This window comes from Salvelinus sp. IW2-2015, unplaced genomic scaffold (assembly GCF_002910315.2).
Source record: "Salvelinus sp. IW2-2015 unplaced genomic scaffold, ASM291031v2 Un_scaffold1218, whole genome shotgun sequence".
Lineage (NCBI taxonomy): Eukaryota > Metazoa > Chordata > Actinopteri > Salmoniformes > Salmonidae > Salvelinus > Salvelinus sp. IW2-2015.
Window position 1 is genome coordinate 47386 of NW_019942784.1, and position 12504 is coordinate 59889.

General features: G+C 44.1%; 1 protein-coding gene across 1 annotated transcript in view; it reads left to right on the plus strand.

Annotated features, from left to right (window-relative positions):
• LOC112070097 (protein CBFA2T3-like) overlaps window positions 1–12355 on the plus strand; it is a 37683-nt gene extending 25328 nt beyond the window's left edge. The window contains exons 5-9 of the mRNA XM_070438834.1: window positions 433–730; window positions 1131–1199; window positions 2000–2055; window positions 3879–4067; window positions 6524–12355. Of these exons, the coding sequence (XP_070294935.1) occupies window positions 433–730; window positions 1131–1199; window positions 2000–2055; window positions 3879–4067; window positions 6524–6874 (963 nt within the window). The 3' untranslated portion in view covers window positions 6875–12355. The remainder of the gene's footprint in view (window positions 1–432; window positions 731–1130; window positions 1200–1999; window positions 2056–3878; window positions 4068–6523) is intronic.
• Window positions 12356–12504: the final 149 nt, after the last annotated feature.

The window sequence follows — 12504 nt, forward strand, 5'->3', positions numbered from 1 at the left end:
CACACACACACACACACACACACACACACACACACACACACACACACACACACACACACACTCAGCACCGCTGGCTCTCGCTGCTAAAACGGGGACAGGGTCACACACTCAGGAGTGCTCCTGAGAAAGTTTTGTTGCACCTAAACAGCAAAAAACGATTCTAGAGAGACTGGATTGCTCCCAAAAAATCACTCAAATTACCATCAATGAAAATGTTCTCATACAATTTCACATCTTGATAAAGGTTAGACCTGATTGTGTTTTTTCATAGGCTAATTTCAGAATGTGCACTATACAGTACTTCCGATTAAAACTGCGACCCTGATTTAACGGTGGACTTTTAGGTGCAGAGGCTCTGCCACTCTTTAGCACCACCGAGAGCAGCTGCCTGTTGTCAGAGTCTGAACTGTAGGAGAGTAAATCAGAGAGTAGAGCGGCGCTCTGATCATGTCTCCCCCTCCCTCCCTCCTTCCCTCCTCCTCCCCCCTGCAGCTGCTCAACTGCATCATGGACATGGTGGAGAAGACACGGCGGTCTCTCACGGTGCTGCGGCGTTGCCAGGAAGCCGACCGCGAGGAGATGAACCACTGGATCCGACGCTACAGCGACGTGGAAGATATGAAAAAAGGTGGGAGCAACGGCCAGCCACGCCCTCCTCCTCCTCCTCTACCTCTACCTCCTCACAACTCCTCCAACACTCCTAACAACGTCGAGACACAGCAGCCCATAGGTACTTCCACTGCTGCAGACACCTGCACCACCAGGCCTCCAGCATGCAGGCTGTCACTCAGTCACTCACTCTGTGTGTTCTGTCTGCTCTGAGGAAAGAGGAGAGCATGCTGGCATTGCATGGCCGCAGAGACATTGGGCTGGGGGATGAAATTAAATGTTACAAAGCAAAATGAAGCTCAAGTTTGAGTGTGTTCATGTGGTTGGGACGCAGGGGGCTGAATCGTAACTAGAGATCTATGCATGTAGCTTGGATTTATGGGTAAACCATGCACTGACGTTAGTGGGAAATCTGTGCAAAAATATTGAGTTATTTTCAGTTAGGATTTGGCTCATAAAGTGTGTGTGTGTGTGGAGGGCGTGGTAGACTGACTGATGTTCTGGTCTGGATTGTGTTTCAGAGATTCATAGGGACTTCCTGCACAGACCTGCGTCTGGCTACCTACCTGAGGAGATCTGGAGGAAGGCTGGTGAGTAACCACACGTCCGTCCTGACTGAACTGTCTCTGTCCCAGTCCCATCACCCTCACCGCAACCGCCACTGCAGATAGCCCTGAAGAGGGCCCTGCCTCTCCTGTTGCCATAGTTACATAAGGACAGGGATGGGATTGGAGGACCTGTGACTGTCATGTGTGTCATTAGGGCTAAGTACTTTCCACCTTTTAACCGCGATGACGCGTGTCTGCAGTTTTCAGCTTGCCAGTGAAAATCACTAACCAACCTGGCGCTGTCCCAGAAGCAGCGCATGCAGCAAGAGGTGGGGCCTGCAGCTTAACTGGGTCGCTGCTGGAGAGAGGGAGGAGGAGGAGGAGGAGGAAGGAGGAGGAGGTAGGAGGCGGAGGGCTTTCCTCTGCTTAGGAGTAGTAAGCTTAGTTCATATATACTGCTTTCAATGTGACAGCTTTAACTCATTGTTTTTAAGTATAGTTTGAACCAGTCAATTCAATTGCGTCCTCGTAACTGTTGGCAATTCTGGGACCCAAAGCCCCTTAGTCAGATAATGACTGTGCCATATACGCAGGCAGTCTGATTCCGTTATATGTAGCAGGGGTGGGTTGCGTGTTTGCAGTGCCTGGGCCATATATAGCAGCATATCAAGAGGAGTCAAGTTGTGACGCAGCCTTGGGTCCCACTGAGTACCAAACCAATTATGATGCAGTCCTATTCAAATATGTGGGGAAAGATGCTGCATGTCTGCGAGAATAAATGTGCTGCAAATTTTCAGCCGGCAGAAGAACTATTTTAATTTAACAGTTGTTTTTGCATACAGGTGCTACAAGTATCCCACTCTTCCCCAGCATGAAGCAAACTCCAAAACAAGCCCAGGTGAGTATGACAGCTCCATCCCCTAGTGTGTGTGTGGTGTGTGTGTGTGTGGTGTGTGTGTGTGTGTGTGTGTGTGTGTGTGTGTGTGTGTGTGTGTGTGTGTGGTGTGTGTTGTGTGTGTGGTGTGTGTGTGTGTGTGTGTGTGTGTGTGTCTTTTGTGTGGCGGTGTGTGTGGTGTGTGCGTGCGTGCGTGCGAGACCCCTCCAATGGTATTCACTACTGCACCACCTCTGTCCTATTACCACTGCTCCCTCAGCAAACAGCATAACTGCAGTCCATCTCTTTAATTAGAAAAAAGACACGTATTCTCTGGTGTCGGTAAGGTTGAGAGACTATGCCGCCTTTGAAAAACAAGATCTGAAGTGTGAAAAAGGAAAAACCTGCCGGATCCCTCCGGAATTAAAACGTTAATATTGCTGCCCCTCCGTGTTTTGCATTAAGTGCTAATTGTCCTAGCATCTGCTCTGCAGGCTCCTTGATAAGAATTAATTACATTTGTAAACTAATCTTAGTGATGCATGCATTAAGCCTGATAATTGAGCAGCAGAGGACTGTACCGATAGTTAGGAAAAGGCATGCACGAATAAGAAGGGAAAAAATGTAGAAATGAAATGATGGATGAAGGTAGAGACGGGCAGGGTGAAAAAAGCAAGAGAAGAAGACGTGTGCGGGAGGTGTTGAGAGGATAACTGGAATACAAACTACTTCTCCAGTTTCTGAGCAGAGGAGACTCACACACACAAAGACACGCACGCACACACATATTCAGCACATACACACGGGACTAGCCGCCCAGCCCCCCAGCCCCAGCTCAGCACAGCAGCCCCAGACAGCTGGACCAGAGAGGGAGCAGAGGGAGAAATATGACAGTTATTTATGGCTCCTCTCCTTTACACCAACTGACTGGAAGAATCAGGGAGGGAGAATAGACCACGGTATGGCTCTCACCTCCACTCTGCCCAGAGGAGGCTCACCTGACTATGTCTGTGTGTAGAAGGGAGGGGAATCTAGTAATACAACTTCCCCTCGTTTTGGTTGTACAAGACATTTACTTATCCCATATACTGTGCCAGTTGACAGTTTGATATGATATTTTTCATGGCCATAAAATATCCATTTGGTGATTGAACATGAGGATTTAATTAGTTGTATTATGTGGGGCAGCTGTTTTCTCTCGGGCAGAATTCTGAAAGAGCTAAAACCAAATGAATCTCTGATGTTGTATTTTATTCTCCTTGTAACATGAAGAAAATAAATGAGAGGGATTGTGATTCCTTCCTAGCCGGATAACCACTGTCTTCTAATGAGAACCAGCCTTAGCTTCTATTTTGGACTCGTGTCTGTAAAGGAGTTCACACACCTGACTTTTCTAAAAACACTGCCTATTCACTCWKATGAGTTGGCATTTGTAGAACAAAGGCCAGAGGATAGGACCTCTACCACAGTTAACCGCCTGTTAGCAAAGTTATGCATCAATGGTACGGAAGCCATTTTCCCTCCTCAGTTCTTACGTCTGTTTCTTTGTTCATTCACTCAGATTTCTTTTCATCAAAAGCAGAGAGTCACAGAATACTGGGTTAACAGGCAAGTTTACGAACAAAGTTTGGAGACATCTGCTGTTGTCAGCGCTGGAAATGATTGTTACCAGACGTCTTTTAATTCATTATTAACAGGCTTCTTTTTCCCGACAGAATGCTTTAAATCTTGGATGATGTGCATCTGTTTGCCGAGATAAAACAAATGGAGCGCTTAGAGTGCCTCAATAAAGGATGACAGAGTAGGAGCGGTCATGGGGACTGACGCCTCTCTCTCTCTCCACAGAGGAGGCAGTGAACGAGGTGAAGAGGCAGGCCATGTCGGAGCTACAGAAGGCTGTGTCGGACGCTGAGAGGAAGGCCCATGAGATGATCTCCGCTGAGAGGTCCAAGATGGAGAGGGCGCTGGCCGAGGCCAGGAAACAGGCCTCTGAGGATGCACTGACCGTCATCAACCAGCAGGAGGACTCCAGCGAAGTGAGCATCACAGCCTTATCGCCCACACACAAACACACACACACCCACCCATGCCCCCACACTATCCTAAACTCTTAAGTTTTCCACACACTTAACATGCGTAGAGCTACATGCGCACAACGTGCACTATTTTGGTAACATGATANCACCCATGCCCCCACACTATCCTAAACTCTTAAGTTTTCCACACACTTAACATGCGTAGAGCTACATGCGCACAACGTGCACTATTTTGGTAACATGATATCTCACCAAGGTTTTCTTCTCATTTGTTGTGAAAGCAAAAGAAGAGTGTCTTGTCTTGTCTTCCCTTGCTAGCATGTTGTCTAAACACTGCAAGCTAGCTAGCCTTTTGGCAAAGATTTTTTATAACTAAACCAAGATAGACCACAGCCTATCATTTCAAATGAGACAAATGAGTCATAGTGGGCAGAGCCAAGCACGAGCTAGCGAGATCCTATTGGCGTGTTCWAGCATACATGTGCATATTTCCGTTAGGAAACGCCTACTCATGTGCAATAACTCAYTTCYCCTTTGCACTCCTTCTAAACAACGCAATTATTTTAAACTTTGGCAAAGGGTAAAGTCTACAAAACGTAGTCCACTCTGTTCGTAACAGATTCTAGTTTTGGGAAAAGAAAAACTGTATTGAGATCAAKTGTTTCATCAATGAGAAAATGTGCAGAATGTCGGCCAAAATCCATCTCGTTCCATCTTCTCCCACTGCTGGCCACTGAGCTTCCTCTCAATACCATATTTGGTAGTGAGTGGAAACGCCAAGTGAATGCTTCACATTTATACATCCGGTGAAATATCTGTCTCATTGTTCTATTTGTGCTTTTAGCTTCCCACATCACAATGTGAAATAATCAGATTTATAATTCATTAATAAGCCCTGGCAAATATTCTTATACTTGCCTCTGTAACCTACAAAATTATCCCAATTTGATATACCGCTTCAATGTATTRACACCCATATCAGCTAAAAATAGAATGTCATCATGTTTTGGTCGCAGAGAAAAAGCTGATATCTTTCAGCTGTTTATAACAATAGCCTGGAATCAATAGTTGTTACTTCTAAGCACAATACATTTTGGGGGGGGGGGTTGTTCTAATAAGGCTATAATGTTGTTTGGTTTATTTGAACAGTCGCTGAGATTATACTAATTTATCAATGCTACTTTGATGCATAGCCTATAGATCAAATCAAGGAACCAAGCAACTTTCATTGCCTCTTGCCCCCATGACTACGCAAGGAATGATACAGCGTGTTACAATTTTCAAGTGGTACGACAGTACGCAGAATGTCGGGAGGCACTACAAGGAGCCACCCCTTTTGTGATGAAAAACGACATTGCGACATTCCACTACGCCCCGTAGGGTCTGTCTCCGTAGAGTATAAATAGCCCTTATGGAAAGAAAGATGCTATCTAGAACCCTTAAAGGGTTCTACATGGAACCAAAAAGGGTTCTACCTGGAACCAACAACAGATCTCCTATGGGGACAGCCGAAGAACCCTTTTTGGAACCCTTTTTTCTAAGAGTGTAACCCATGCCCCACAGCCTGTGCCCTCTAACATACCACAGCACAGCAGCAGGCATAAAGAGAGATACACTCCTCACCCTACTGTCAGTAAACACAGGCCCACACTGCTGCACTGCATCACAAAGCACACTCACAATCAATCGTGTCACCTCAACCCACCAACCACCCGTTTTACATAACAAACTGTCACACAGCTAACCCACTTATTTTAGACCTCACAGTACCACTTCATCAAAATAGACATGTTACACACACCTTCTCTTCACATGACTTACTGTCACACACACTTCATAACATGCCCCCCCCCCCCCACCACCAACATTTGCATCTCAGTAACAGCTCATTCACCAGTTCTATACAAGCCAGAGTCCTAAATACAATGTGTGTGTGTTTGAGCTACACAGACAGGTTCTGCACAGAGCAACAGATTTTCACAGTGCCTGGAGCAGTGTTTAGCCTATCAATTCTCTATCAAAATCCCATATTCTGCACAGAATGTGTACATCTTAAACAAGACACTGTCTGGTTGTGGTGTTAATGTGAGCCACAGCTGGCTGCACCTGGTCTGAGTCAACACCATGTTTTCATTTCGTTAGTAAAGATTGACTCCAGCCGCCTGTCTGAATAACAGCAACCACACGCGGATGGTTGGAGTAACAGTCAGGGCCAGCACAGGACAGGACAAGACAGGACAGGACAAGACAGGACAGTCCACCTAATGGTTTGGGACATTTGTAGCCCCAGACAATAAATGTGGGAATATGTTGCCCAGAACATTAAATAACTCACCTGTTGATAGCATGACAGTATTTGATAAGTGGTAACAATTATATTTGTATAATAATATAACAGGTTTACGACCAGAGATTTATTTTATCAACTCTATGCCTTCTTCCCACTGTCTCTCCAGAGCTGCTGGAACTGTGGACGCAAGGCCAGTGAGACGTGCAGCGGCTGCAACACGGCGCGCTACTGTGGCTCCTTCTGCCAGCACAAAGACTGGGAGAAGCACCACCACGTCTGTGGCCAGGGTCTACAGGGCCTCCCCGGGGGCAGCAGTGTTCCTCTGGGCACCCCCTCCTCCAGCGCACCCCCTACACACTCAGAGAGCACCCCCCCTGGTCCACTCTCCCTGCCCGGCCAGACCAGTGGTGGTGGGGGAGGCAGTCTCTCCGGGAGTCCTAAGGAGGCTAGCTCCAGCAGTGCCTCACGCTCCACCACCCCAGCGACCCCTGCACTGCTGGACGCCACCTCTCGCTGACCCCGCCCTGCCACGCCCAGTCACTCCCACTGATGCTACAGTACAGCTGCCATCCATCCTAAATGAACAGAGGAATCTCCATCGATCGCACTGCACCCTTTCCTTCTTCTGTACGGCATCTGTAGTGGTCCTACCGTGAATACTGCACCGTTGACTACTTCTTAGCTACCTGAAGTCCTCGTTTTCTCCTCAACGTCCCCCCAAAAATCGTTCTGACTGTCTCTCAGCCGCACAGACTTTCTCTCTGTCAAACTCGAAACTAGTCAAGGGGTCCACTGTTGTGTTTAGCATGGCTAGGGCTTAATTTACTGAATGCTCAAAATAAACCAATGCAGAAGCAGAACTTCCTCTCTATTACAAAAAAAACCCACACCAGACTTGGTTATTGAACTCTGATAATGTCATGTGAAGATAAGCTTTGTTATATGCCAGACCAACACGTGGCCTCAGTAACATAAGCCCAGTCAGTGCTGTGTATGTCGGGGGCTTGCATTGCATGAGACCCGTTATGGTACCACACGTATTGTGAAGAAGAGATCTGAATTTAGCACTTGGAGAGGATTTCCCTTTAACGCAGCAGCAGTGGGATGACTCTTAACCCCCAGCATGTGCACTAACAGCCCAGACCTCTGAGAGATGGATAGATAGATGCGTCTATAGAACAGGCTCCTCTGTGTACTGGGCCATGGACATGTTCTGATTGAGGTCCCCTATCTAAGAAGCCAGACACCAGTCAGGAAACCCCTCTTCCGATGGAGGAGAGGGGATAAGATACACTCATGGTGTGATTTTTTTTCTCCTCAGAAACTCTTCCATAATACGGCTAATTATTTATCTAATGATTCATTTTTGGGCTTTAAGGAAGACAAAGAAAAGTCCAAATATTCTAAACAAATAATAATAAGAAAAATCATTAAAAAAAAAAGTGAACTACCTTGCTAGCGAGCCAAGAAAATGACACCGGACTCACCTCTCTGTACCGATGTGAACCCAAATGAATTCAAAGAAGGGAAAAACATGATCCAAACCTTTTTATTACACTGCCAAAGTTACTAAGAGACAAGGAGAAGCACTCATCTTGTAACCAAACGCAAGCAACTTCACCTCCTCAGCAGCAAAGCTCTGGGAGATAAAGGCTGTAGAGCAACAACAGGAGTCACACAAAAACTCTATATTGAGTGTACTGTAGCTGGCCTCTGTCAGCCTGAAAATACCCACAGTGATCCACAGAGAGAGAAATCCAGAGCAAACATTTGAACCGCCTGCCACAAAAGACAATTGAAATGGAAGGACGAACCACTGAATGTGACAGTGATTTATGTGAATGGCAACGGAATGGACAAAGAAGCAGCTACTTGGCCTCAAAAAGAAGATGAAAGGCATTGGAACTGCCAAAAAGAACCTCAAAAAAACTGATAACCTGTCCAAGCAAGCATTGTACAGTACGGATAAGACTTTTGTTCCTAATTATGTTTTTTAACTCTATCAAGAGGATACATTTCAGTCGTACCTTTTCACCCTCCTTTTCCAAAGCATGACAAACAGACTAACGAGCCTCATAAGCGGTGTAGACTCAGTTCTCTTCTCTCTCTTTCTACCTCCCCCCCACTTTCCTGTATGTTCCTCCCTAAAACTCTCTCGTTCCTCAGTCAACCCTACCCCCTTTGGACATAACCTCTGAGCAGATATCTGGGAAGGGATCAAACCTGCTTGTAGATATTCCTTTCTTTGTTTCTCGATAAAAAAAAATGTCTCTGTCTCTGGTGTCCACCTGTGCTGCCCTTGTGCGTTTTCAGAAAGAGGGACTTTTCTTCTTTTTAAGTTTGGACAAAACATTGAAGCAGGAGCAAAGACACTCTAGGAGAGAAAACCCCATGTTGTACTTATTGTTCAATTTGTTGTATCTTTATCAATGAAAAGAAAATCCTCTTGTAGAATATTTTATATTGCTCGCATTGTAAGACAGTGAGAGGACYGAGGTGCAATATGAAGAGAATTCAGCTACTGYYTGYAWCCTCAGCKACTACCCATAGGGGGTCATATAATATAGATACATATAAATATATTTAAAATAACATCAGTAACTTAATGTGAATGTACATAGTATTTAAAGAGGTCCAAAAATGTGTTTGCCAAATAACAGAAACCTTTAAAGTAATGTACAATGTCCAGAATATGATTTCTTTCCAGTTAATTTTTTAATCAAAGGAATTTTCATTTCTCATAAATCCTTCTTTTCTACCAGATTAGCAAAATCTGTTGAGTGTGTAATCTCAAAAAGATGTTATGAGGAGGGATGTTGGCAGCGATAGTGGTTTTCTTCTGGAGTCACAGTTCTTATAGCTCCCCCTGTGATTGATGGCAGCGTACTCCACTGACTCCCTTCAAGAGGAGCCAGCTATAGCTCTCATGACAGGCCCAAGATGATGGTTTTAAAGAGGAGAAAGAGAGGCTTATCACACATTGATTCTAAAAGCGTCCTAGCATGAGGCTAAATTACTCCACTACTCTGGATATTGGATTCAAAACGCAACAACTTGTGCCCAAAAAGTTATCTGTATCTGTGTGAAACATTGCCATCCATTGGGCTGAAGTGCCACTGCAGTGGGCCACACTGAAAACCCTGTGGGTTGCCCTCAAAACAAAGCCAACACACTGGTCTGGAAGTCTGAAGCTTAACCTAACCATGATACTGCCCAATCCTTTCACTGGTTATTTTTTCTTACTCTGTCCATAGATTAGTTTGTGAAGATGCAGTCTCAGTCATTTATCCTCATGTAGGGTTAGGATCCTAGCAAGGCGAAAAGGACTCAGAAGCTGGGAGAGTTGGAACAGATGTCTTCACAATCACAGGCTAACAAGGAGGAATGCCATCTCATACAGTAATGTCATCACAAGCTATAAGTTAAAACATCATTAAGTTAGAATTACAAGCTCAAATGGCTTTCAAACGTAGCATTAAATCGGGGCTGTACCTGCCATGTTAAAATGAATGATATAACAATCCCTAACCAATTGGCCACATAACTCTAAAATGGACCAAGCTGTTGTGTTGTTTTATCTTCTACTGTTACAAGTATGGTCTGCCAGGCTCTTTCTCATTTAAAACCCAGAGTGACATATTGACGCAGAAACGATTAGATGTCTATTAGCATTGACAGTGTGTTTAATGTATCACATATGTACATGATCTATTTTCCTATATGTCAGTATCGAAAAGTAATATATAAATCGTTCAAATGTGACAAGCTGCGAGGTACCCTGCATCTGCGTGTATATGTGTGTCGTATGTTATTACCGATGTATTGAAATGACTTCAGCCTGTTTGTGTTTCTAAACCTCTTCAGCCCTCTGCTCTTTAACCCCCACCTGAACATCCCTCCTGTCTCCTGACCCACCACAAGCTACCTCCTGTGACGCTGCAGCACATGACTGGGAGAGGTCACTGAGCTTTGGGAGCAGGGCTGCGAGCAGACATGCAAACTCACACAAACATCAGAGCAAATAGGAAACAAACCCGAAAGATCTAATACTGATAACTTTACAATGTGAATATTTTCGCACCTCAACTCTGTCAGTCAGAAATAGTGATCAAATGAGGAACACTCAGATGATTTTGATTCTAGACTCTCTYCGTACACAACACTGTRCAGGMTTCGATYTACAGTAATTCCTTCCATACCCAAGCTGAACGTWAAACCATTACATGCCATTTGTAGTCCAAAACAAATAAAAGCACAGACCAAAGTATTTCTGCACGGCYGTYGATTTTGAAATTGTGTKGAGWAAGACCAGAAATAAGGAGGCTTGAGGCCAACTATACCTGTTAACCAAAGTGTCTGAAATAAACACATGCTCAAAGCACAAGACAAAAACAAACAACCAACGCATCTGTGAAGGTGGAGATTTGTAGATTATTTATTCAAGCAATCAAAGCGCTTGTTTCTACATATCTAATGCCTCAGATAAGACTACAGAAACATCTCCGGAATGCGTAATGATTGCTTTGAGTTTTCTTCCTAAGCCTTGCTTACAGATGGAATAAATGCATGGTGTGTGTGTGTGTGTGTGTGTGTGTACTTGTTTTTCTCTTTTCACAGTTTCTCTGTACAAACTACTTGAACCTTCAGAGCTTTAATGAAACATCTCAGTCAGAATAATGGCAGAGAATTCTAAAGATGTAGCAGTGCACTGAGAGGGAAAGACAGAGTGAACTCACCCACCATATTATCCACAACATTACTGTAGGTTTTGATGACATTTCAATACACATTATCCTTTAATGCTCTCTGTGTGCTTTGCTTGTCTGCGAATCAACCCTGAAACACAATAACTCTTTGATTTGTCACAACTTGTGGCAAATGCTATTTTTATTGACCAAAAAAAAATGTGTGTTTGTAATATCTATCACACCATCTCTCTCTTTCTCTGCTGTCCCTTCTTTAGCCCAGCATTGGGGCACATGTTCTTTGAGCAGGTCTATACAGGGGTTGATGCTGTTGGACATTTGGCCATGTAAGCTGTCACTGAAAGGACAGCTGAAGTAGAGTTAGCATGCTGAGTTCCTATTCTGTGTGACCCACTAATTCTCTTTTTTTTATGACCAGACAAGGTCAACAAGGTTCCTAAAGTGGTATGGGCTCTGAGGAAAGGATTTAGGTTCTGGACATGGAATAATGGAAGACCAACTGTGTGTGGAGTGTTCTATTTCATTCATGCCCTGTGATGACTCATGTCATAATGGGGTATTAGGAGGACTGTTCCTGCCTCTGATGTAAAATCTACATAGCCTGGAGGTCTATGCCTCTTATATATAGATAAAGACTGTCATTCATTCACACATACAGACCACTTTCTTATCTCTTTAGGTTTTTATTACGGCATACATGAAGAGGGCAAATTCTGTATTTTCGATGGCAAATACTAGCATGTTGGCATCAGCCTCTCCCTAACCATTTACCACCAATCTATCAATGGAGTTTCCTGGCTCATCTGATTTTAGCGATTGATTGCCCTGTAAAGCCCGCACTGATACAAAGCTGATTTGGCAAAAGTGGATACAGCTCTTGGTCTCCCCAAGCCATGGTAGGGATGAAAGTGTTTTGTTTTTGTTTTTTACATTATTACTTCAAGACAAAGACTTGGTTTTATATGTGTAGGGAAGCATTATATACTGTATTGTGCAATACATTATTACAGAAAAAAAAAAGTTTCTGTAGGAAAGGTTGGCGCTTTGAAGAAAAATGTATTTTCCTCTTTAAGGGTCCTATTACCATTCTTTAGATGAAGTGAACTGTGCCAGAAGAATTTAATTCTGATTTTTATTTATTTATTGCATGCTTTCCTTCCCTTTTTGCTATTCCCCTTCTTTAACTGTGCGCTATGTTGGATGTGTGAAGCTGTAAACATTCTAATTCAGGTTATCGTCTGTGTTGAGCTATGTAACTGCGTAATTAAACATGAAATGAAATATCAAACATATTTCCTGATTTTCTGAGTCAAAGATCCTTATTTCATTGTCATAATGAAATACTGCTGCACAGGTAAGTTGGAAAATCGTATTTTGGTGTAGTGGTATTCAAAGTCGGGGTTGCGACCAGGGGTCAACAAAATGTAAATACACTGAACAA